The sequence below is a fragment of the Xyrauchen texanus genome, chromosome 10 (genome assembly GCF_025860055.1).
Source record: "Xyrauchen texanus isolate HMW12.3.18 chromosome 10, RBS_HiC_50CHRs, whole genome shotgun sequence".
Classification (NCBI taxonomy): Eukaryota; Metazoa; Chordata; class Actinopteri; order Cypriniformes; family Catostomidae; genus Xyrauchen; species Xyrauchen texanus.
Window position 1 is genome coordinate 2,025,543 of NC_068285.1, and position 27,500 is coordinate 2,053,042.

The following is a 27,500-nucleotide window of genomic DNA, read 5'->3' on the forward strand; positions in this document are numbered from 1 at the left end:
ACTGAACCTTAAATACTGTCATCAATATCAAACATAAGATGAAGATAAACATCTCATAAACACTTTGATACTTACAGACAAACTTCTATAAATGATTGAAAAGATGATTGACAGATTTAAGACAGCTGTCATCAGCAGATATCAGCATCAACTGAGTAAAACCAGATGCACCACCTAGTGACACAGAAATAAACTACAGAGAACAGAACAAAAGTCTTTCCAGCTTTAGTGACATTCAGATCAGATCTGCTGTGTAATGTCATGTGCTCAAATATATCTTCATCAAATAAGCAGAAGTGAAATTGCTGAATGTTGAACTAGGACTGTGCATTAAACATGACCAAACACTGGAAAAGAACATGTTACCCCCTTGAAGAACAGAGAAATATTGGGAAGAGTAAAACTGAGAAACTGATGAGAGGAAAAGAGTGTTTGTGAGAGTTTGTAGTTTTTAAAACAGTGTTTAATTGCTGTTGTGTTTTAGTGTCATTCATGGAGAATCTCCTGAATCCAGCTGTGTGTCCATGAAGAGTGACCGGTCAATGGATGCTCCACTTAGATTCAGTTCAGGAGCCCCTTGTGCTGATGTGAGGTGAGGACTCTCATGTTGACTGACAGTATGAACGTGTACACCACAGTCTGAGGGACCATTAGAAAGAATCCAGTGTAAAAAATATAAATCTAAAAGGAAATATGCAATTATAATAAAAATAATGAGTCCTTCTTCAGCTGATTGCTTTACTGTAACAGTTTCATTGGCATCTCTTCACAAGAGCTCATCTTTATACTGTACAGTAATATCATGTGAACATGACAGAGATGATCAGACATGACAAGAGATTGTTCCTCAGGTTTATCACAGGACATACAGTCTGCTGGAGATCACAATGTTACTAAAAAAGGACATGTTGACTATATGTTACAGTATGTTTCCACCTGTGCTACAGTAATCTGTGTCTGATGAAGAATATGTTGTAGGGATATGTGTTGACACTTTTCACTTTTGTTTGACAGTATTTCAGTAACACTTAAAAACTGAAGAAATTGTCTCGTACTACATTGAATACGACACAATAAAGAGGCTGTTTATGTTTAAAGGAATTCTGGTCTCTGTAAAAAATATAAGATCCTTAAAAACTTCTAATGATCTTGTAATCAGTTGCAATTGCATGGGCCCCCGGACGTCGAGAGGGCCCCACACCGGTAGGAAAGCTCATCAAAAGCGCTTGAAGTGACATGATGTTCTGGGTACACACGTGAACACGCCGTTGTCAGCGCTCTCAGAGCGGTTCATGTTAGAAGCTGCTGGGTTGTTCCAATGAACACGTGCTGGACGAACATCCTTGACTGCTGCACCGCGTCTCTGTGTTTCTTCAGTGTGTCACGCAGTGACCGTGTAATGAGGCAGACGAGAATGAGGATCTAAGTGCAGCTTTTAATGAACACAAAAGATGAACACGGTAACTCAGAGTATAAAGAAAAACCAAGAACAGGGCTTAGAACAAGACATGAATACATTCAACAACTGACAACCGGTGAGCAAACAAACAGGGCTTTAAATACACAAAGGACTAATGACAAATTAAACACAGGTGAAGACAACAGGAGACAGCTGGCAGTGATGAGGGCAGGGAATTATGGGAAGTGTAGTCCATGGGAAACATTAATTGATGGTTATAATATTAATAAATACCAACTAATTTTGAATGATCAAATAAAACACACGTCCTCACTGCAGCTTCAGGATTTCTCAGTTCATTAAAAATGAAAATTGTGTCATAATTCACTCACCCTCATGCAGAAGACACAAAAGCAGATGTTTTAATGAATATGGTGAGTGGTCTTGTTAATACAATGGCAGTGGAGAGTGACTCACTTTAAAACTTAAAATAAAAGTATAAATGTGTAATTTTTCACTGTAAATCTTGACGTCTGTTGTGCATTCATGAGTGCTGCGAGAGATGTTTGTTCACAGCGGCTCGAGTGTTTATGTGAGAACTTATGTTGATGTTAGTGACATTGCAAGTTCTCATGTGACATATAATATATAAGACACATCATTAAATGTGTTTTATTGCACTGGATGTTGAAATTATGTTTCAGATTACTAAAAAACACATGAACTAAACTCTGTTTAATTGCTGTTTTAGTGTCATTCATGGAGAATCTCCTGAACCCAGCTGTGTGTCCATGAAGAGTGACGGGTCAATGGATCCTCCACTTCACTTCAGTTCAGGAGAGTCTTTGATCAACTACAGAAACAAACAGGATGAATCAGAGTCAACTGCTGTGTGTGTGCGTGTGTGTGTGTGTGTGTGTGTGTGAGAGAGAGAGAGAGAGAGAGAGAGAGTTTAGTATAGGCTGTTTTTTTAAATACACACTGTCTCATACAGCTTCACAATAATCTTAATAACACACACACACACACACACACACACACACACACACACACACACACGAATTCAAGACAACTGAAGCACAAATAAAATGAGTGGTGATTCTTGTCCACTGATCCTTCAGTTCCTCTCTGTTACTGAATGAAGTTTGTTGTTTGAATGTTCACTGATTTCAGGAACTTGAGCACAAAATCATCTCTCTGATGAAGAAAGAGCTGAAGAGTTTCAAGAGACTGCTGATCTCAGATTCCCCAGCATGCTCTGAGAGAGAGGAGGAGGATGATGAAGGTCAGAGCAGAGTCAGAGAGGGGTTTCTGAAGATCACACTGCACGTCCTGAAGAAGATGAAGCAGACAGACCTCAGCTAACACACTTCAAACCAGTAAGAGCTCGCACTCACGTCACTATTACATCACGTCACCTTCAGAGGAAACACACAGTGTCTGGATTCACTCAATATTAGTGAAAGAAAATAAACTTCATGTCTAATGTCCATTAAACATCAACATCAATTATAATTCCCATTTCTTTTCCTCTTTACATCAGAACTGATTTCTGTGCATCAACAAAAACTCAAAACAAAACTAAAAGAGAAATTCCAGAGAATTACTGAAGGAATGTCAAATCAAAGCAGCTCAACACTTGTGAATGAGATCTACACAGAGCTGTACATCACAGAGGGAGGGAGTGCAGAGATCAATAATGAACATGAGGTGAGACAGATTGAGACAGCATCCAGGAGAGCAGAGACACAGGAAACACCAATCAAATGCAATGACATCTTTAAAGCCTTACCTGGACAAGACAAAGCCATCAGAACTGTGCTGACTAAAGGAGTTGCTGGAATTGGAAAAACTGTCTCTGTGCAGAAGTTCATTGTGGACTGGACTGAAGGAAAAGCAAATCAGGATGTTCACTTCATATTTCCACTTCCTTTCAGAGAGCTCAATCTGATGAAGCACAAAAATATCAGTTTGATGGATCTTCTTCATCAGTTTTTCACAGATACAAAAGAACTGAGAGAATTGAAAACATTCCTTGATGACTACAAAGTCATTTTCATTTTTGATGGTCTGGATGAGTGTCGACTTCCTCTAGATTTCCAGAACAATGATATTTTGTGGGATGTGACAGAATCGGCCTCAGTGGATGTGCTGCTGACCAACCTCATCAAGGGGAATCTGCTTCCTTCTGCTCTGCTCTGGATCACCTCTCGACCAGCAGCAGCCAATCAGATTACTCCTGAGTGTGTTGACCAGCTCACAGATGTACGAGGCTTCAATGACCCTCAGAAGGACGAGTATTTCAGGAAGAGAATAAAAGATGAGCATCTGGCCAACAGAATCATCACACACATGAAATCATCAAGAAGCCTGTACATCATGTGTCACATACCAGTCTTCTGTTGGATTTCAGCCACTGTTCTCCAGAGACTGTTGAATGAAGCAGAGAGTGCAGAGATCCCCAAGACTCTCACTCAAATGTTCACACACTTCCTGATCTTTCAGAGCAAACTGAAGAGCCAGAAGTATGATGGGAAATGTGAGGTGGATCTTCAGCAGGCTAGAAAGAGGATTCTGTCTCTGGGAAAACTGGCTTTTCAACAGCTGGAAAAAGGGAACCTGATCTTCTATGAGGAGGACCTGAGAGAGTGTGGCATTGATGTCAGAGAAGCGTCAGTGTACTCGGGAGTTTGTACCCAAATCTTCAGAGAGGAGTTTGGACTGCACCTGGGGAAGGTGTTCAGCTTTGTGCATCTGAGCATTCAGGAGTTTCTCGCTGCTCTGTATGCTTTTCTTTCCTTTTATCAACAGAAATCAGGTCTCTTCAGTAAGTTTAGGTCATCTATGAGTGATTTCCTGAAGAGTGAAGTGGACAAGGCCTTACAGAGTGAGAACGGACACCTGGACCTTTTCCTTCGATTCCTTCTGGGTCTCTCACTGAAGTCCAATCAGACAATCTTACAAGATCTACTGACACAGACAGGAAGCAGCTCTGACAGCAAACAGGAAATAGTTGAGTACATTAAGATGAAGATCAGGGAGAATCCCTCTCCAGAGAAATCCATCAATCTGTTCCACTGTCTGAATGAACTCAATGATCATTCTCTAGTGCAGGAAGTACAAACATACGTGAACAGAAGAGATAACAATCGTCTCTCTGGAGTCCGTCTCTCTCCTGCTCAGTGGTCAGCTCTGGTGTTTGTGTTGCTGAACTCAGAAGAGAAGCTGGATCAGTTTAATCTGAGGAAATATGATCCATCACATGAATGTCTTCTGAGGCTGCTGCCGGTGATCAAAGCATCCAGAAAAGCAGAGTGAGTAATTTAATGTTTTAATCTCACTTTATTGTAATTAAATAGCAGAGGTTAGATTTTAATGTACTTTGTTAGATTGAAAACAACCCCTTATACTATTTTGATGTTTGTTTGGTTTCATGTGTTACTTTTAATAGTTTTACCTTCACTTTAAACAGACATTGTTGCCAAATAGATTCAAAATGTTTAATGCAAAGTTAATAATCTAGTTTAAAATAACAAAAGCATGTTTTCTACAGTTTTCCACTAAATAAATACAAAACGATACTTTATTTACTTTATACTGATACTTTATCATTTTTATTTATGCTTCCACATACAATAATACACATCCACCTCATAAATAAATCATTATTTACCTGCATATATGTAAAGGTATCAATGGAAAGGAGGAGGCGAGAACCGGCTTTTCAATATAAATAATAGTTTAATGATAAACTTAAAAGACAACATAAACACACACATGACGGACATGTCCATAAACCAGGGTTTCCCGCAGCACTTTGAAAATAAGGCGGCCGCCTAAGCAACACGCCTGCCGCCTTAACTACGTCGTCAAAAAAATTAGCGATATTCGCCGTGTTACTCTGTCCTGTTTTCTCCCTTTCCATCTTTAAATATGTGATAAGCCTTCGTGTTTGCTTCAGTCTTGTTATCAGCGCTTTCTTCCGCAGCGGCGCCGAGCGTGTGTGTGTGTGTGTGTGTGTGTGTGTGTGTTCATCTGAGCCTCATTGGTCTGTCACTGCTCGTCAGTGTCAGAATATTTGAGATGACCAATCAAATCAAAGTAGGCGGGTTTTATGTTTACAACGCGAATTTTAGCAGAGCGACTTGACAGTAAAGGAGCGACTCGACGCGCTTCAGTTTACGGTCGGTCAAGTGCGAGATAAGATGTAAGTTGCTAAACTAAACATTTGCTATTTGACAGTTTTTTTTTAGGTCATAAATGTTAAACGAATCACAAAAATAATCAGGCAAATTAATAAACTTTTGTCTATTTTCGCCATTTTGAACTGAAAATAGACCACTATGTGACGTGCCTGATGTAATGTAGCCTAATAATTAATTTACTGTCATTGTGAGGGACAAGACACATTAACCAGGGTACCCGCAGGATCTTAAAAGCATTGAAAAATAATCTCAAATTAAGGCCTTAAAAGCCTTGGATTTGGTATACAAAGTCTTGGATTTCGTTACAAAGATATTATATATTTTTGCCTTTACTAGGATTAAGTTCATACCATAACAAAATTAACTGTTAATTTAATTCATGCAACGTTGAGTGCATTCCACGTCATAGCAGAAAGCGCGAAAGCGTGCGCACCGTTACTATGGTTACTAGGCAAGTGAATTGCAGAACAACATAGTAGCCAAGCGTAGTTTGTCGTCTGAAGTGGGAACGTTTCAGTTTAATGCCAGAATTCAATAATTTAAACCCCAAATCAGAGCTTTTCTGTTAAAAGAACATGTTTTCTACCCGGTCTTTTCAATAGTATCTGGCAATCATGCGCGCGCGCTCTCTAACGCAAGAAGCGCGGATGATCTGTAAACACAGACGAGCTGGAGTTCAGCAATCTTCATTTGAGATTGTCAACTTAATTTGAAGTGTCATTCAGTCGGCCTGTGTTCTGTCACGAGCCGCTTGCGCTGTTTGTGCGAACAAAATGCAGGCTGATATCAGCAGTGTTTTTAATGTTGATGCAATGTTTCCCGAATATCCACACGATTTCAAATGTGACATTGATTTTATACAACAGTTAAAAAACAAAACAAAAGGGTAACATTAAGTGATTTACTACATTTAAAACAGTATAGTCAGGCTTATTGCTCTATTTTGCAATGAAATCTGTGGCTTTGAACGAATCGTGAGATTCAATGAATGACTCGATGACTCACAGATAAAGACAATGAGTTACCGCCACCTACTGGCGATTTTAATATACTTTTATATAATATTTTTTATTATATAAAAGTATATTATTTATATATATTTATATAATACTTTTATTAATATTAAACGATTTTAAAATTGCCTATTTATTGAACATTGTTTTATTTAAGGCATTATTTATTTTTTAAAAGGTATTACAAAGGTAAAAAATGAAATGGGAAAATTGATTAAAGGGAGCAAATATTGTCCCTTAATGGAAAAGGTGTGACTGCAGTCTAAGTGGAAGAGGGGTACGGAACTCTAAAAAATTGGAGAACCACGGACCTAAGGAAAAGGGATCCCCCCACCACCACCTTAACTAACCCATTTTCTGCGGGAAACCCTGCTGTAAACGATCTCTCTCTCCCGCATGATCCTCTGCAGTCGACCTTTAACCCTCAGAGGCTTGATTAGCCTAATACGGGACCGGGTGTGTATGATCACGACCCCGCCCCGCCCTCCGCCCTGCCACAATATATTTTTACTAAAACATTTCTTTAAGGAACATGATGTGCAAAAGCCCAGTTAAATATGATACAATACTGAATTATTATTGGGGGACCCAGTCAAGTTTATTATTATAATACTGAATAATTATTACTATTATTTTAAGGGTTTGATTGTTTTATTCTTTAGTCATTTATTTGTCATATTGTAGCTTCCTTTATTCCTGCAATGTTTATTTTACACAGTTTTTCTGTTTCTGTTTTGATAATCCTTTAATGGATTTTAATAAAAACTATATTAAATGATGTTATACTATAATATATAAAATTGCATTAAGATATGAATAATATAGTGATCAATATTTATTTAGATTGGTAATGAATTATTAGTTTAGACGGCTTTATGTCAAGTGTTTATCTTTGTTGACTGATTTACTGAGGTGACATTATTGTTAAATTAGAAGATTGTACACAGAGGAAAAGAGGATTTGGTGGTAAATATTGTGTTATCATCTGTAGGTAATGTTTTCATCTAAGTGTAATCAATAGATGTTTAACTTCATGCAGCGCTGTGTGATCAGATCCGATCAGAGTTTGACTTCAAGCAGTGCATGTCGGTTAGAAATGTTGTGTGACTTAAGATGGCGTCAGTGCCACGTCACCGTGATGTTGAGTTTCTTTTATTTGATAGGGACAAAGCATGTTGATGAACATTTGTACAGAATACAAGATGTAAACAAGCCGGATTATAGCAGTATTGCTAATTTACGTCCGTAGTCCCTAGGCAGATACACAAAAATAACAAATACTCACTTTACACAAGACTCAACTAAAAACACAATACATAAAAACACATCACAAAAATTACTAAGAAAAATGTATACACACTTGATTTTTCATAAGGCACTTCTTAAGATGTTCTTTAAAAGTGTGATAAGTTGAACATTGTCGTATTGACTGTGGCAAACTATTAAAATATTTGCTCCCTATCACTGATAAAACTTTCTGGCCAAAGGATGTTCGTCTATTTGCTTCCCCGTCCCCTCTACTGACAGACCTGGTACCAATACCACAATCTCCCCTCTGTTTAATAAACTCCTTCAATGGAGGTGGAGCAAGGCCATGCCAGACCTTATAAACAAAGCACGCATAATTAAAACATTTTAAATTTTCAAAACTCAATAGATTATTTTCTTATTTATATTACAGTGGTGAAATGAAAGGGTTTTTTTATCAAACACTTTTATCGCCTTCTTATACAGTATTTCTATTGACTTAAGAATTGAGTTACTCGTAAAAGACCAACTACTGAAGCAATACTGCATATGTGAAAAAATCATTGAATATAAATACAACCTTGCAGCACCAACTGTCAAAAAGGACCTAATATACCTAAAATTCTTTAAATTAAATTTCACAATATTAGACAACTTTTTTACATGGCTTTTAAAAAGTGAGAGTAGAATCTAAAGTAACTCCAAGATACTTAAACTCTTTCACAACTTCTATTTCCTCTCCTCCCATAAATACATTTGAATGCGTCATCTCTACTAACCGTTTTGAAAACATCATACACACAGATTTTTTTGTGTTCAATATTAAACCTGTCCTAATAAGCCAATCCTGTACATTAGTCATAGCGGAGGTCAAAGTAATCGATGCTTTTTCAAAGTTCTTTGCATGGATATAAATAACTACATCATCTGCATATAACTGAATATTTACATCTTTACATACTTCAGGTAAATCATTGATGTAAAGTGAAAATAAAATTGGTCCTAAAATAGAACCTTGTGGAACCCCCTTGGAGCAAGCAATATAAGAAGATTTCACACCATCAATACATACACATTGTTTCCTATTTGAAAGATAAGATTTTACCCAAAGTATTGCTTCCTCTGAGAAATTAAAATTTGTTAGTTTAGATAAGAGCACCTGATGGTCAACGGTGTCGAATGCATTCTTTAAATCTAAAAAGACAGCACCCACACACGCATTCTTATATAATAAGCATTTCACTCTCTCAACAAACAAACAGTTTGCTGAATCTGTTGAGTAATTTCTACGAAAACCAAATTGCATTGGATGTAAAGAATTAAAACCCTTATTTAGATGATTAGTCAAAAGATTTGATACCCATTTTTCTGCTACCTTAGATATAATAGGAAGAATACTAATTGGCCTATAATTTTTCAAATTTAATTTATCTCCAGATTTGTAGATTGGGACAACTGTAGCCATCTTCCAAGCAGATGGAACAACTGCTTGTTTGAATGACAGATTTACCATATGTGTTATTGGGCATACTAAAGAATCTTTATTTGTTGTTAAAAATGTTGTGTCAAGCCCATACGCATCCTTTGCTTTGGAGCTTTTTAATGCATCAATGATATTTTCTACTTCTAACTCAGTTATTTCATCTATTTGAAATATCGGTTGATCAATTTGTATAGGTCTATATGAAATGTATTTTACAGTAAAACGCTGGGTTAATTCATCCACTGAATTTCTAAAATGTGAATTAAAATTTGTGGCTATAGATAAAGAGTCTTTTACTAATATAGTGTTAATTTTAAGTTCAAATGTTTTTACAATATTCTTTTGTTTACCAACTAAATTATTAATGGTTTGCCAAATTTTTTTCCCATCCCCATTTGACCCCTCAATAATGTTCATAAAAAAACTTGCTTTAACCTTTCGTAAAGTCTGAATTACTTTATTCCTCATAGAGGTGTATTTATATCGATCAGTTAGGAGACCAGAATTCAGTGATTTTTTTAAGGAGCTGATCTCTCTCCTTCATCAATTTCCTACATTCATTGTTAACCCAGGGTAATGTATATTCTTTTATTTTTGTTAACCGTCCCCTTTTAGTAAACAATTTAAACACCTCTTTAACCTTTCCCAAAAAATAATCAGAGCCTCTCTCTAAATTTTCACTTTGCAGGACTTCACTCCAATCAATGTCTTTTAAAGCTATTTCAAGATTGTGTTGCTGATTTTTAGGGACTATATCACGATGGGCAGTATTTTTAAATGAATTTAAAAAGCGTTGCTTTGTTAGTTTTCTTGAAAAAAATATTACATTATGGTCAGACAGCCCTGTCAACAAATTATAATGCTTTAAAATTCTTTCAGGTTTATTTGTAAACAATAGATCTATTTTAGTTTTAGAATGAGGGGTTATTCTAGTAGGCTGTTCTATCAGTTGTGTAAAATTAAAATAGTCAAAAATCTGTTTTAAATTTTTCCTGTCCTTCCTTTCATTCCAATTTATATTAAAATCTCCCATGATAATTATTTCTTTTTTCAAGTTACAATGATTAAGAAGTTGTTTCAATTGGTCATTAAAATCCATATTTGCTGAAGGTTTACGATATATACAAATTAAAATAAAAGACATTTCTGCAGAAAGTGTGATATCCACACCAACACACTCAAGACTAACATCACTTGGCCATTCAATTTGATTACATTTTAAAGTGCTTTTTATATAAATTAAAACCTCTCCACCCCTCCCCTGCTCCCGATCTTTCCTAAAAACATTATATCCAGGCATATTTACTACTGAATCTGCAGATGAACAATTTAACCAAATTTCTGATAATCCTAGAAAGTCAATATTGGAATTACAAAGTAAATGTTCAAGTTGTTCGCGTTTAGGAGTCATACTCCGGATGTTTAAATGTCCGCCAAACAATCCTTTCATGTATGCCATTAAAGAACCTTGTGTGCGATTCAAGAGCAGCCGGCTGGCACTGCCAATGCAGCTTCTCCAAAGTGGCTGCAAGAGCTCTGATGATGTCACAACTTATTCATGATTGGCCAGAATCACAGATGAAAATGGTAGCGTGTGTTTCATGGGATGCGTATGAATATCAAATGACACATATTACTTTTACTACTTCAGCTATGTCAGTCTGAGAAAGAAATAAGAGTAGTATGATGGTATGCCATTACCAAGGTGTTTATTATGACAACTCCAGTTCCAATAAACTCTCACTAATTAATGTTTTTATAACAGCACATTATTTATCTCATATTATAATATGTTTATCATAGTAATATCATGTTTATTCATAAAAACAATTCAAAATTACTACAAATATGGACTCCTTTATTGGTATCTGTGGCAGCGGGGGCGTGGTCAAGCGCCCGTCCGGGAGAGGAAAGCGGTAAGGGCGCTTACACCTGAGCTAAATTATGCCTAACACCTGTCTCTAATTTCTGTGAGCACGAGGAGAGCGGCATAAAAGCCGACACAGAGCCTCCAGTCGAGAGAGAGAACCCCAGCAAGCCAACCCAATGCGCTTGTGAACTATTGTGTAAACATTTGTAACCTGTTAAAAAGAAAAACGTCAATTAAAGCCTTACCTTTATTCGCAACCTCGTTTTCTGTGTCCTCCTTCCCGTGAGGGTCTTTACACTGGTGCTGAAACCTGGGAACAAATTCCAAGTTTATCCAAGCATGGAGAAAGGTTGCCCCATAGAGTCCTCCCAGCTGGCGGAGGTCCTCCAGTCCCTCGCGACGTTACATCAAAGCCACCAGCAATCCCTGCTTGAGCTCCGGCAAGACCAAGATCGCCGGTTTTTCGAAATCATGCGGGCTCAGGCAGAGGACCGGCACGCCATCCGGAGCCTCCTCAGCCAGGAGACCACGTCGGCCACAACCGCGACCCCGGACATCCGCACTACGCTACCCCCGCACACGTTACAGAAGATGGGGGCAGCAGATGATCCTGAGGCCTTCCTCGATTTGTTTGAGCGCACGGCAGAAATTTGGGGTTTGCCTCTCGAACAGTGGGCAGCCCGCCTAATTCCTCTCCTGTCCGGGAAGCTCAACTTGCGGCACAACAACTGCCGGCGACAAACCTCCTGGATTACTCAGAACTGAAGAGAGCCATTCTGCAACGGGTCGGTCGGAGCCCGGAAGAGAATCGCCAGCTCTTCCGGGGCATGAAGTTAGAGAAGTCTGATCGCCCGTTTGCGTTTGCTCAACTGCTCCAGGACGCCTGTCGGAGGTGGCTGCTCGTGGGGAGCGCGACGTAGAGGAGTGATCGATCAGGTGGTGCTGGAACAATTCGTCCAATGGCTGCCCAGGAAAACGGCGGAGTGGGTCCAGTGCCACCGCCAGGCGTCGCTGGAGGAAGCTGTTCGTCTGGCGGAGGACCATTTGGCGGCGGTCCCGTGGGCGGACGAGCCCTCTTCTTCTCTCTCTCGACTGGAGGCTCTGTGTCTGCTTTTATGCCGCTCTCCTCGTGCTCACTGGAATTAGAGACAGGTGTTAGGCATAATTTAGCTCAGGTGTAAGCGCCCTTACCACTTTCCTCTCCCGGACGGGCGCTTGACCACGCCCCCGCTGCCACAGTATCAAAATAATTAGACATTTATTGGACTTTCTCTTACACACAGCAGGCACTGTATTTAGAAGAACTCAATCTTTTCAAATCAGTAATGTTTTCGGTTTTTATATGTAAATTTAAATCCTGAGTTCTGATTTCCACTTCATCTGCAATAAACAAAGCAATCATTGTGGGATCTTCTGTGACTAATGTGGGTTCAGCACACGTCGTGAAACAGAATGTGTCTGGCTTGATGGCACCATTTTCAACTCCTCCCGCTACTACAACTGGTAAATCTCACAGATCAGTAAGGCAAGCTGCAGTTGAAGTTGAACACACCTAATGAATGTTATTGGGTTCATCTCAATCAGCTCTCTAGTTTACTAAGCAGGGCACTGGTCAGGGAGTCAGCCATTTTTACAGCTGTCCCAGTCGCAAAATCATTCCACATAATTTTTTTGTTTACATTGTTAAAACAGTAAATTATCTAATTAGTGTCTGGATTAGGCTTAAAGAGGCCCTATTATACTTATTGGGACATTACCTTTCCATTAGTGCGTAATATTGCTGTTTGTGCATGTAAAAGGTCTGCAAAGTTAGCACAAATTCCACGCCAAAGGGAGTTACTCTCTCCCACAGAAAACACTGCTCCTGAAATACATGGTTTGCAGTCCAGCCATTGCTTCCGTGAAATAGCTACATCACTATGTGGCACATTTTCCTAATTCCCGCCTCAGGAGTGCGCTGCTCAGGCCTACCATCCATTTAAAAATGGTATCCCCTTGCATACTTCACTCTGTCACATGGACTTGGATGTATGTCACTGCTTATGTTGTGCGAGTGTCCAATACCTTTCGGAAGACATGTAATGGGTTTAACTGGAACAACCTAAACCCTTGACTACTTGGAGCGTGTTGAAGGCTGATGTCACTTTGTGGAATTATTTTGTGATTTTTGCACCTGAGAAAATATTTTTTCAGAGATTAATTTCAGAGGCTTATGTATAAATCATGTATGTTTAATTATATTTCATTAGAATGAATTGTTAGACAGGATTAATCAGGATTTGCACAAATTAAAATGTTAACATAACAATGAACACAGGCTATAACTGTGTGATAAACAGTTTAAGGTAGCTACAAGTATTATGCTGTTAATATATATCTTTACTAAACTGCTTTATTGACCTAACTTCACTTCCATCATACATTAGAGTTGTTTTGGGGAAGTTCAAGTTTGTTTTGGGACAAAAATTCTTAGAAATCAGAATATTTTGCAGGAATCTGGACACAAGTGCAGGGATGCTAAAGAAAGAGCTTTTATGAAAAAAGTTTTTAATAAAAAATACAAACTAAAAACACTCACCGCCAAATTAATAGAACCAATTTGAAACTAAGAAAATAGACAAGACACCAACTGGAGAAACAGACTAGGAATGACTGACTAACCAAACTCACAAAACGATCTAACAGACACAAGAAGGTAGAAGGCACAGCATGTAGAGGGAGAGCACATGAGGAACAGGTGATGACAAACAACACAACAAGGATCAGATGAGGAGTTGTGGCAAGGTGGAAGAGGAGGCGGCGTAAGGAGAGCACATGGGTGACACAAACACAAACAAATATATGTCCTCAAAACAAATACACACATGGACCAAAACAGACAGAACTCCAGAACAAAACAAGTTGGGCAGTCCAGACCTTGTCTTGACAGTAGAAGAGCTTAAAAAAATTTGCAAACGACTATGAGCAATCAAACATAGTGGCCATATATTTTTTCTTTGTACCCAACAGCTGTACTGAGAAGCCTTCACTAAAACTTATAGATTAACACAGTGTTATCTTGTCATTTCTCTCAGTCTGATGGGCTGCAATCTGACAGAGCAAAGTTGTTCAGTACTGGCCTCAGTTCTCAGCTCAAACTCCTCAAGTCTGAGAGAGCTGGATCTGAGTAACAATGACCTGCAGGATTCAGGAGTGAAGCTGCTCTCTGATGCACTGAAGAGTCCTCACTGTACACTGGAAATACTGAGGTTTGTGTTTGAAGATTTATTAGTACATTGGAATATACAATATGAATATATTGTGGTTCATAGCTGTTACAATGAAACAATAAATGGCTCAGTGACTGTCACAACCCTTCATATCAAACTGTAGCGCATTCACTCTGTTATTACTATTTGTTTTATAAATCTGCTTTTTATCATTGTTTCTTTGTTTGTTTTAGATTTGCAGATTGTAGATTCACTGGTCAGTGCTGTGAAAGTTTGTCTTCAGTTCTACAATCATCAAAATCCCTGAGAGAGCTGGACCTGAGTAACAATGACCTGCAGGATTCAGGAGTGAAGCTGCTCTCTGATGCACTGAAGAGTCCTCAATGTACACTGGAAATACTGAGGTTTGTGTTTGCAGATTTATTAGTACATTGGAATATACAATATGAATATATTGTGGTTCATAGCTGTGAGTATGAAACAATAAATGGCTCAGTGACTGTCACAACCCTTCAAATCAAACTGTAGAGCATTCACTCTGTTATTACTCTTTGTTTTATAAAACTACTTTTTATCATTCTTTCTTTATTTGTTTTAGATTTGCAGCTTGTAGATTCACTGGTCAGTGCTGTGAAAGTTTGTCTTCAGTTCTACAATCATCAAAATCCCTTAGAGAGCTGGACCTGAGTAACAATGACCTGCAGGATTCAGGAGTGAAGCTGCTCTCTGATGCACTGAAGAGTCCTCACTGTACACTGGAAATACTGAGGTTTGTGTTTGCAGATTCATTAGTACATTGGAATATACAATATGAATATATTGTGGTACATAGCTGTGACAATGAAACAATAAATGGCTCAGTGACTGTCACAACCCTTCATATCAAACTGTAGAGCATTCACTCTGTTATTACCATTTGTTTTATAAAACTGCTTTTTATCATTGTTTCAGATTTGCAGATTGTAGATTCACTGGTGAGTGCTGTAAAAGTTTGTCTTCAGTTCTACAATCATCAAAATCCCTGAGAGAGCTGGACCTGAGTAACAATGACTTGCAGGATTCAGGAGTGAAGCTGCTCTCTGATGCACTGAAGAGTCCTCACTGTACACTGGAAATACTGAGGTTTGTGTTTGCGGATTCATTAGTATATTAGAATATACAATATTAATATATTTCAGTTCATAGCTGTGGTTACTGTGTACCAGTGGTTGACCGATATGGGGTTTTTAATGGCCGATATCGATATCCAGAGAGCAGGGTGGCCAATAGACCGATACAAGGCCGACATATCACACAATTTATTATAGTAACAAACATAAAATTGATAAAAATAATAAGAATAAACTCTTATTTAGCACAATATTTATTCAATTTCACACAAAACAAAAAGATAATATTGAATTTTAAATGGTAGATATCAGTTTCTTCAGATTTCTGTTTAGTCATCACATTTGAGTAATTTTAGTAATTTGTTGATGAAAGTGAAGAAACTGTTAATATATTAGGAAGAGGGAAATAACAGTACATACAGTAATCCAGCAACCATGAATGGCATGTCCACGTATAGCAATCGCATTTACTCAAAAATACAGAATCAATCCAATTTTACAAACAGTGTATAGTGAATAAGAAATTTACTTAAAGCACACGTGAAGCGCTTTTATCTTGGACTGCATCTGAAAATGTAGGCAGCTGACTTGCTACCTAATCAGTTCATGGCTTAACTGACCACTGTTTTGAATGAATTGAACGCTTTAGGAAACTGATCTCCAAATAGTTTGAAAAGCAACTTATTTTTATCGTACTCAAGTATACATTTATGCATTTGGCAGACGCTTTTATGCAAAGCGACTTACAGTGCACTTATTACAGGGACAATCCCCGGAGCAACCTGGAGTTAAGTGCCTTGCTCAAGGGCCCAACAGTGGCATCTTCTGGTCAGTGACCCTGAGCCTCAACCACTGAGCCACCACTGCCCCCATTAAGTATACATTATACATTAAGTATACATTAAGTATACAGCCTCCGGAGGTTATTTTCCTGGTTTCGGATGCAGCCTTGAAGTTGCACTCACATGCTCATGCAGATCCATCTCCTGACAGTTTAAACAGCCTGTATCGCCTACTTCATGATTTGTGAATGAGAGGAACTTTTGATCCTGATCCTGAAGTTTTTGATTCTGGCTGATGGAATACGCGCTTCAGAGGAAGATATTATATGAGTGATCAATGGGAATAAAACACTGGATTTTCTTGATGTTCGTGAATGACATCTGTTTAAATGAGATATGCACATATTTGCAGACAGTATATAATAGAAGTTTTATTGATATTTGCCTTTGATCATAAGAAAAGTTTCAGAGAAGTGTTGAGGACTGTTAGAATACGCGCTTCAGATGAAGATATATGAGTCTTCATCAGGATGCTTGATCTGCTCAAGTTGTGTAAAGTTGGTTTATTGGATATGCGCATATTTGCAGAAATGATAATAGTTTGATTGATATTTGCGTTTTTGTCACTAGACAAGACAGCTCAAAGTTACAGGAAACTGTTGAGGAGAGAGAGGGAGAGTGAAACAGGTGAGCACTTTAACATGAACTGAAACAACAGATTAGTCTGCTACAGGGAATTACAGCCTAAAGATCTTTGCTGTGTTTGGTGGTTGTAGGTTGAAGGCTCTAGGAGGAGTTTCTCTTGGAAAATTAGAGTCTCAGAAGAAGAACCATAATAATAATAATAATTTTAAAGTGCCCCTATTATGCTATTTTACAGATTGCTAAATTGGTTTTGGAGGTTAGGTTTACATGCATCCAAGTTCAAAAAACACTGTAATTTTCATTGCAGTATTATCTCTCTTCTCATAAATGATTCGGTCTCTCTAAACCCTCTTTTCTGAGAGCCTACTCTGCTCTAATGGGTCAGATGGCCCAGTCTGCTGTGATCGACAGCGCATATCAGAAATTACATTCCATTCCACAGTAACGATGGCATCAGTTTAACGGTTTCAATTCAAGTCCTTTGCAATTTTGACAAATGAATACAATCAACACTAACTTCAGAATTTTTCCAAACAAGTCTTACTGTAAATATGTGCCAAAAAATTACATTCTGTCATTATTTACTCACCCTCATGTTGTTCCAAACCTGTAATACTTTGTGTTCATCTTCAGACCACAAATGAAGATATTTTTAATGAAGTCTGACAGCTTTCTGATCCCTCCATTGACAGCTTCACAACTACCACTTTCAAGGCCCAGAAAGGTAGTAAAGACTAGGGCTGCCCCATAATATTCAACAAATCGTTAGTCGACTAAAAATGTTATTAGCTGGTTAGTTACCGAAAAAAAATTACTTGTGGTGAAGTCACGCAGTCCGTGAGGGACAGATTGTTCATGGCGGGTGCTTGTGGTATTTACAATATGTCAGGCAGGAAATCCAAATCAGTGGTTTAACCTCAATTTATGAAGCCACACGAGTGCTTAGTGTGTGTTGTATTTACAACATAGTTTACCACTTTATTTACAAAATATGAATCTTGAACACGTGTTTACACAACGTCTGCTCTTGCATCAATACAACATGTATGCGTTGTGGTGCTCTCATGAACGCACGCTGGAGATTAATATTTTGTAAATGTAGTAGATTATGTTCATAAATTGAGGTTAAACCAGTAGAGACACATGGATTACTTTAATCATGTCTTTACCACCTTTCTTGAAAATGCTAGTTGTGTAAGCTGTCAATGGAGGGACAGAAAGCTTTTAGATTTCATTACAAATATCTTAATTTGTGTTCTGGAGATGGAGATTTGGAATGACACGGGACGAGTATTGACAGAATTGTATTTGTGGGTGAACTGACCCTTAATAAATGGTTGCACAGTAAACATAAATAATAGATATGTACTAAAAACTCTGGCCACACTGGGCTGAAACTGTGCACCTGCTTTTTCACCATGTCAAATAGTCTGTTATCTGATCTGTTGAAGTAGTGTTTTCTGTTTATATTGTTGGCAAAGGAAAAGGCAGAAATTTCAAAACATCTCTAATACTTAATGTTATAGATGCAAGAAATGAATTAAGCACAAGTATAATTACAGTAAATGAATATGGGGAAGCAAAGGAAAACCCCAGCTTCTTTAAGATTAACTTTAAGAATAGTTCCCTGAAACAAATGAAACATTAAATAGCAACAACCTTGCTCCAGCCGAAGACTGCAAAAGGCATTCTGCAGGCACAGGTTCAAGCGTTAACGTCTCCGCTTCCTTCATTTGTTGGACAAATCTGTGGAATTTTGCTGCTTCTTAAATGATCCCTCAAACAGGAATGAAACCATAGACTCCGTCAGACCAATTGCAACAGTCTCTCCATCCACATCATTGTCTATAATATAAAAGAGATAATGAAATGTACAATTGAATTACCCATCAATTAGAAGCCATGCACTAAACCAGTGTTTTTGAGGCTGAAACACTGCACCACTGCCTGTGAGGTAAAGTACACACACAAAAATAGTAACCTGTGGGGAACACTTTACAGAGCTAACAAATAAATTCTGCAATAAAATAAAGATTCAAATAATAAAACATGAAACATACATGAACACAGAAGTAACAAACAGCTGAATTTAATAATTGCAGTGGCATAATTCTAAACAGAAGTCCAAATGGCCATCAGTGATTTAACAGGACACAGCTTTGGCATCACTGTTATTTTTATTAGTGGATAATGTGAATAAAAACCTAACTATAATTTAAAAAATAAGTATTTGCATTTATTTTGGATGATGAAGAGGACATTTAAAATCGAAAAGTATTTTTTATATCAATTTTGATTCTTTTTTATATCATCAAGTGTGTTTGTAACAATGCAATAAATATTCGTAGCGCTTTATGTCCATTTTACTTTAATTAATAATCACTTGATTTTGCGTTTGATGGCCGTGTATAATCTGAGGCGGAGCGTTGCGTTGGGGAAGTCTCGTGCGGCCTAACAAAATGTCGCAATCCCAACGGCAGGACATTTTTGGACTCAAAATATAAAAACTGAGATAACCACGAATTACAATGGCTAACCCTGCACATATATAGTGTTTGCCACAGATTTTATTAAAAAAAATATGGTATGAGAGGCTAAGGTATGAAAGTTTATAGTCTATTGATAAAGGCCGTTGTCACACCGAGAAGAATCCTCAAGAAAAGCCTCGACGACTCGATTTATTTTTTAAAGCATCTCAACATGTGACAATTAACATATTAACATCCTCACATTTATTCTTCTGCTCTTCAGAGACTTCTATGCCAAACTGCAATAGATCCTTTATTAATTGAGCGGTAGACATTTTCCCCAATTTTCTTAAAGCGACAACAACCGTAACATCTGCATAAGCAATAAATATGTGTTGAATGTTTTGTTGCCGTTCATTGTGGTCTTCATTTCGAATTTAATTCAAATATGTCTGTTTTTGATGCAACGGTCAAAAATGTATTAATTAGATAAAACGTTTTTAAAACAAAAAATGAATACTAGCTACTTTACAACAAACATTAATAATTATTTCTTGTTTAATAAGGTGTTTTGATGTTATCATGAGCTGACATATATTAAATTCATAAAAAATAAAAAACTTTCATTGTGGCTGGATTTCTGCAGGTGTCAAATGAAAAGTGATGCAATGAGAGTATTGCATTTATACATTGTTCCTCTATAGACTTATTCACATCTTTGATTTTTATGGGAATTACAGTGAGGCTGTGAGAGATAGATGTTCAGACTCTTCAATGGGTTATACAGTCATTTAATGTGTTTTTGGATCATTCCACTGTTGAAACTAGAGATGTCCCGATTGATCGTCTGCCAATCAAAATCGGCCGATATTCGTCTTAAATCTGTGATTGGCGATTGGCCGATCGTGCTTAGATTTAGGGCTGATCTTTTTTGCAGCATGCAGGCAATCACACATACACTGCTCCTCTAATGAATGAGCACTTTCTCAGCCCGTAAAGCATGACAGAATAGTCTATGGAGGATGAGTTGTTGGCAATTCTAAGCATTCACGAATTTAAACTTTCAGACATGATGTAATTGAGATGAATATGCTGGTTTGTTTTTACAAATGTATTTTTTAATTTTCCCATTTTCTAGAGTAATTACGGTAGTTATTCTGACTCGTTGCACAGAAGAGGATATAGAGGCTGTTAACAGGGTTAAAAACAAATAAACATGCAAATACATGATACACGAGTTGTGACAATCAGACGTTGTGTTGAGTGATACTGTATGAACAATCATGAATGCTTTTAGTTTTACTCTCTTTAACATGAGTGCTCTCTGTGTCAATCAAAAACATCAATATCTCATCATCAGTCACTCAATTTAAATCAGATTAATGTTGGTCACAATACCACTAATAATAAATATAATTGTTTAACCTTCAATAACGACACCACGTCTTCATGCATTTGATTAATAATTAGTGATTTGTGTTTTTGAAACAGTTTTTTTTTCACGTGTATATATTTCTCAGACATTCAATTGAATTCAGGAAAATTATTCTTGTCAACAAAGTGAAAATGAAGATTATTTTGATCCCTCTTTTGAAAGCATGAAATAATGTTGTTTGAAAATGTTCTTTTAGTTCTGGTGTACCAAAACAATCATTATGATCTTCAGTAAAGTAAAATATAAACCTAAATTAATATTTTCAAATAGTTTTGTTCCTTTGGTAAATACTTGATTTTTATGTCCATGTTATGGTTGATATTTGCATGGAATTATGAGTATTTTTAAACTTTTAGCTACTTTTTTTTTTTAAAGTTTGTCTGCCGGCAGGTCATGCCCATCTACCTGGACGAGGGAGGAGACAAGGGGAGGGAAACAGAAATAATTAAAATGGGGGGTACTTCCTGTAACCGTGTAGTACCCCCCCAAACAACTGTAAAATTTTAAAGAGGGAAAAGGCCAACACAGAGCGACAGTGAGAGAGAGAGAGAGAGGAGAGAGAGAGATGAAAAAAATAAACTCTTACTCGCCAGTTCTCCGATACGCCGCAGCTCATTCCTCGGCCACTCCTCCACCCTCTATCGGACGACAGCCGCGCCTCTCCGGGCGGATCAGAGGCAGTCCTCCAGCCCCTGGCGGACGGAACACCCCGCCGCGTTCTCGGGGAACAGAAGGGTCTCCCCCGCCCCTGGCAGCGGTTCTCGCTCCAGGCGGTCGCCAGTGAGCCCCTCCCCGCTCGCGGTCGGCGGTCTTAAACCCCGCTGCATTTCAGCGGCCGGTAGGCGACTCCTGCGCCCCTGGCAGCAGCCCTGACCGCTCCAGGCGGTCGGCTAGGAGCCCCTTCTCCCCTCGCGGTCGCCAGCCATCGTCTTCCTTAAGGCGGCTGGGCTCCTCGTCCCCAGGAAGATGGCCGCGGCTGCTCCGTTGGGGTGGACGGTAGTGGCGAGAACTCTACTACGGCGTATCACTCCTCCTTCCCGGGCTTCAGCACCAGTGTAAAGCTGTTAAAGGATGGGCAAGGAGGAGGCAAGAACTGGCTTGATAATATAAATGATAGTTTAATGATAAACTTAAAAGAAGACACAAACACACACACATGACGGACATGTCCGCTAACGATCTCTCTCTTCCGCACGATACTCTGCAGTCGGCCTTTAAACCTCATGGAGGCATAATTAGCCTAATATGGGACCGGGTGTGTAGGATCACGACCCAGCCCCACCCTCCACCCTGCCACACATTCATATTCTAATTTCTTGAAGATGTGACACGATGTGAACACAGAGATATGTGATGCTCACTGGTTTTTATGGTGTATTCTGGGATTTTTGGGGAGTGACTGTTTTAGTGCACTGGAACAATTTTGTGATTGGGACAATCCTAAAAATGGACGACTCCCTGACCAGTGTGCTGACTAATGATCTAAAGCTGATTGAGATGCACCATATGAGTTCAGTCTCAGTGTACTTCACAGGTACCAGCGGCCTGATATATATATATATATATATATATATATATATATATATATATATGTTACGTACACACAAAATTGGCTTTGAATTATTATTAAAAAATTATATAATCTTGCCGTAAATATGTGCACATCGTCTGGACACTCTTGACTGTGCACTCGCACTCTTATACTGGTGTGTGTGAATTGGTGACTCCAACTGGCCAAGTAATGAACTCAACAGACTGATTATTGCAGATGATATGTCGTTCCAACCTGATGATCCAACTGTCTCAACTCATATCTGTCACATCCTCAGACGTATCTCTTTATGTTGTCTCCCTGTGTTTTTTTTGGTTAAAATGCCACCAGGTGTCAGATATGATGACTACCAATCAGTTCCCTGTTAGGATTGGCTGACAAGAGGATAAATTCTGGTTGGAACCAACACATAAAGAGAGAGACAATGAGAGGCAGACTGTTTTTAGGTTGTCTCTGAGAGGTGTTCCTTTCTCCTGCCCCAGATTGTGTACATTCTTAATACTTTGCTCACAACACTAAACAGAGTACACTTTATGACCATTGCATATACTCTAATTTTTTGTTTTGTACTGTTACATTTTTCATTTACTTGCTTTGTTTATCATTTTAGGGAAGCCATAGGGAGGTGGGTAATATTTTTTTTCTATTTAACCATTTTTCTCCTGTTTCTACCTAACAAGGGAGTCCGGGTTGAAATGTGTTGCTTATTTGTGTTAATTGCCAAGGCAGGAGAATTATAAAATCTCTCCTTGTTGCACCTTTCCATCCCTAGGCTGGGGAGGGTGTAACATATCTCTGCCTGCCTTTTGGAGATCTCTGCCTGAATGAAGGAACACCACCTTCATCTCAACCTGGCCAAGACCAAACTCGTTGATGGAACTTGTGATCCTAGCAAGCCCATCTGTTACTGTTCATCTGTGCTCCAGTATTGTGAGACCTGTCAGGACAGCTGAAACCTGAGAGTAGTAATTGATGAACAGCTACATTTTAGTACTCGCATCTCATCAACTGCCTGGTCTTGAAGGTTTGTGCTTTATTACATCAGAAAAATCAGACCTTTCCTGTCTGAATATGCTGCACAGTCCCTGGTCCAAGCTCTGGTTATTTCAAGATTGGACTTCTGCAGTGCTCTGTTGGCCGGCCTTCCAGCTAGTGCTATCAAGCCACCGCAGATGGTCCTGAATGCGGTGACACATCCGTTTTTCAACCAGTTTTTTTTGGTCTTACTCCACTGGCTATGCACCAAATTCAAAGCTTTGAGTTTGGCTTTCAGGAGAGCCAGTGGCACAGCACCCTCTTACAGCTGGTGGTCCCATCACAACGAGGCACTTCACATTAATTTGCTTTCTCTGTCCCCCGGTGGTGGAATGAGCTTTCAACCACCTGCCGTTCTGCTGAAACCATTTCAACATTCAAGAAAAAGCTGAAAACATATCTTTTCTGTGAGCACTTAACCTGTCCTAAATAATTGTACTTACTATTTAAGAAATCTTTAAAAAAAAATCCTTATCTGTCTCTTTCTTCTGTGCTAGTTTCTGTACTATTATAGCAACACTTAGAACTTGGCAGTGTGATCCTGCAGGTACAGTTTACTTTTATATGACAAAGTGTTTATGTTCCTCATTTGTAAGTCACTTTGGATAAAAGGGACCGCTTAATGACTAAATGTAAATGTAGTTTATCTGAATTTTTATGTGTGTGTTTGTGGATTTTCTTACTGTTGATGTGTGTGTTTTTAGATTATCTGACTGTTGAATGAACATTAATTTATATAGCACTTTCCTGACACTATAATCAAAGCGCTTTACACAGTGAACAGGGGACTCTCCTCAACCACCACTAGTGTGCAGCATCCACATGGATGATGCAACGGCAGATAGAGCACACCAGTATGCTCACCCCACACCAGCTATTGGTGGAGAGGAGAGAGTTATAGAGCCAATTAGTGGCTAGGGATTATTAGGAGGCCATGATTGAGAAGGCCAATGGGGGGAATTTAGCCAGGACACTAGGGTTATAACCCTACTCTTTATAAGAAGTGCTCTAGGATGTTTTTAATAACCACAGAGAGTCAGGACCTGATTTTAACATCTCATCCAAAGGACAGGGGCTTTTTACAGTATAATGTCCCCTTCACTATACTGGGGCATTAAGACCCACACAGACTATAGGGTGAGCACCCCCTGCTGGCCTCCCTAATATCTCTTCCAGTCGCAAACTTAGTCTTCCCCAGGAGGTCTCTCATCCAGGTACTGACCAGGCTCAACCTTGCTTAGCTTCAGTGGAAACCAGTCTTGAGCTACAGGTTAATATGGCTGCTGGTAAATGCTGATGTTTGTTTGTAGGTTATCTGACTGTTGATGTGCGTTTGTAGATTATTTGACTGGTTATATGCACGTTTTTAGATTATCTGACTGTTATGTATGTGTGTTTGTAGATTATCTGGCTGTATGGTGACAGAGAAAGGCTGTTGTTCTGTGGCATCAGCTCTGAGATCAAATCTCTCACGCCTGAAAGAGCTGGATCTGAGCTACAATCACCCAGGAGAATCAGGAGTCAAGCTGCTCTCTGAAAGACTCAACGATCCAAACTGCACACTGGACAAACTTAAGTATGTTGAGCTGTAAAACCCTGTTTATACCCATATTAACCCCTTAAACCCGGGCCCTAATTGGTCTTGAATTTATTGAATGGTCAGTAAATTCACTGAAACAGCACCTGTATTTATTCCTTTTAAAAAATTAAAATCCTTAACAAATACGCACAGAAGACATATATTTTTAATGTTTCATTAGAATGAGGTCTTTTTGTAATCATTATATTTTATATAGAATATTATTTTTACTCATTTTAGGAAAACAATTCAAAAGAACAATCTTTAAGCATCTGTCACTTAACCCTTTCACACTTACTGGTGCATAATTGTGATGGTTTATGACTGGCACCCTTAGAGTAGCGTCACACATTTGTGTTTCTGCTGCAGTCAGTAATGTCAGATTCAAATCGGTTTTCATGCCAACACTAAACTGCACTGCCCAAGTGCCTGTAATTCATATTCACACAAACTGATACTCATACAGTCTTTTCAAGCACATGGTATGATTATTTTAAGACATAGATGTCCAAATGGTCACAAAATTACTACTATAAAAGTTTACATTTACATTTATGCATTTGACAGATGCTTTTATCCAAAGCTGACTTACAGAGTCCTTATTACAGGGACCATTACCCCGGAGCAAACTGGAGTTAAGTGCCTTTCTCAAAGACACAATGGTGGTGTCTGTGGTGATCGGACCAGCGACCTTCTGATTACCAGTTATGTGCTTTAGACCACTACACCACCACATCCAGTTTACAACTCGTATACAAACAGTCAACACAAAATTGGGATCACTGATCCTCGCAGCCATGTCTGTTTACATTAGGTGGTCATTCTGTTGTTAATCACAAGTATCTCAAACAGCAAAATTGTCACAAAACATCATGATAACGGACAACAGCTCACCTGTATGCAGTCAACACATCAAGGAAATGCAATTATTCCAGTCCAGCCATATTTCTTTACATTAGGTGACAATGTGTTTGTCACCACACACACACACACACACACACACACACACACACACACACACACACACACATATATGTTGGTACTCCTATCATAATGAGGACTCTCCATAGACATAATGATGTTTATACTGTACAAACTATCCCTGATAGCACACGTACATCAACCAGACGTCTATTTGATGTGTGTTTACATCTTAACGACATCTATTTTACATTGTTTGCTCATCTGCAATATGTCTATAATATGACAAATGTTGTCTTGAATGTCAATAAGACATTCAGCAGATGTCTTTGAGACATAAATCTGATATTTAAGATGTTTAGTAGATGTTGCTTTCCAGATGAAAAGATCTAAAACAGACATCAGAGACGTACATATATTAAACCTGTAAACACACACAGTCACAAACATTGTTACTCCTATCATTATGTGGACTCTCCATAGGCACAATGATTTTTATTATATATATATATTCTATCCCCTAAACCTAACCCTCACAGAAACATTTGGGATATTTACATTTAAAAAAAATTATGTATTATGTACGTTTGAATTACAAGGACACTAGAGATGTCCTCATAAACCACATTTATAGCATAATACCTTCATAACTACTAGTGTATAACCTAATAAAACCACCAAACACACACACACACACACACACACACACACACACACAGTGTACAGATAAACGGTATTGATGATTTATGACAATTTATTTATATAGCTATGTGTCATGTAATGAGTAAGTAACCCTATGGGGGAGCTGTGGTGCTTAACTATTGGGAAAGATGCGCTAGGCGTTGAACTGGGGAGTTACGTGTTACCTCGTGTTGAGAAAGCTGGTATTAATAAAGTTCAGACATTGAATCATCATAGACCTTTCTTTTGAACTACTACTCATAACTACTAGTGTATAACCTAATAAAACCACCAAACACACACACACACACACACACACACACACACACACACACACACACAGTGTACAGACAGACCGTATTAATGATTGACTCTTTTTATAACTATGTATAAAAGAGGAAGTAAAACAAATACAGTACAGTAGACAAAACCCATTTGTTTATATGCTTAGTATATACAGTATTTTTAAATATATTTTTATCTATAAATGTTTTAAAATGACAAATCAAGAATTCAGTATATTACTCGTCTATCAGATCATGTATTCAAAACAAATGATCAAATATTGTGCGTTTAGGAATACAATATGACTGTCAGCGTGAATTAATTTAGATATGTAAAGTTTGAATCTGTTGGTTAATGCTTTGGACAGTATCTTATAGTACATTTATTTCACTGCTGAAATCTGCAGTGTGAGAGTATTTTGGACATTTTGGGTTTGGCACCATTAATGGTTCTCAGTTATTCTGTTTGGAAAGTTTGTTGCATCGTCCCATGAAATCTGTGGAGGATAATATATTTAGATGCAAACGGATTGTGTTTATATGAAATGTTACGATGAGCTTATTTTCATTTTATATGATTTA

At 38.3% G+C, this 27,500-nt stretch overlaps 2 protein-coding genes across 12 annotated transcripts in view; both read left to right on the forward strand.

The window, feature by feature from the left end:
* Nucleotides 1–27,500, forward strand: part of LOC127650628 (NACHT, LRR and PYD domains-containing protein 3-like) — an 857,046-nt gene that overhangs the window by 613,227 nt on the left and 216,319 nt on the right. For 9 of the 10 annotated variants that reach the window (XM_052136180.1, XM_052136182.1, XM_052136175.1 and 6 more), the window contains 4 exons: nucleotides 14,661–14,831; nucleotides 15,026–15,196; nucleotides 15,379–15,549; nucleotides 24,856–25,029. In XM_052136180.1, coding sequence (XP_051992140.1) covers nucleotides 14,661–14,831; nucleotides 15,026–15,196; nucleotides 15,379–15,549; nucleotides 24,856–25,029 — 687 coding nt within the window. Of the gene's footprint in view, nucleotides 1–2,948; nucleotides 4,714–14,292; nucleotides 14,467–14,660; nucleotides 14,832–15,025; nucleotides 15,197–15,378; nucleotides 15,550–24,855; nucleotides 25,030–27,500 lie in introns of those variants that run through there. The other variant, XM_052136184.1, reaches the window with a different exon arrangement.
* Nucleotides 1–27,500, forward strand: part of LOC127650638 (protein NLRC3-like) — a 228,532-nt gene that overhangs the window by 71,096 nt on the left and 129,936 nt on the right. The gene's annotated exons all lie outside the window — the stretch shown is intronic.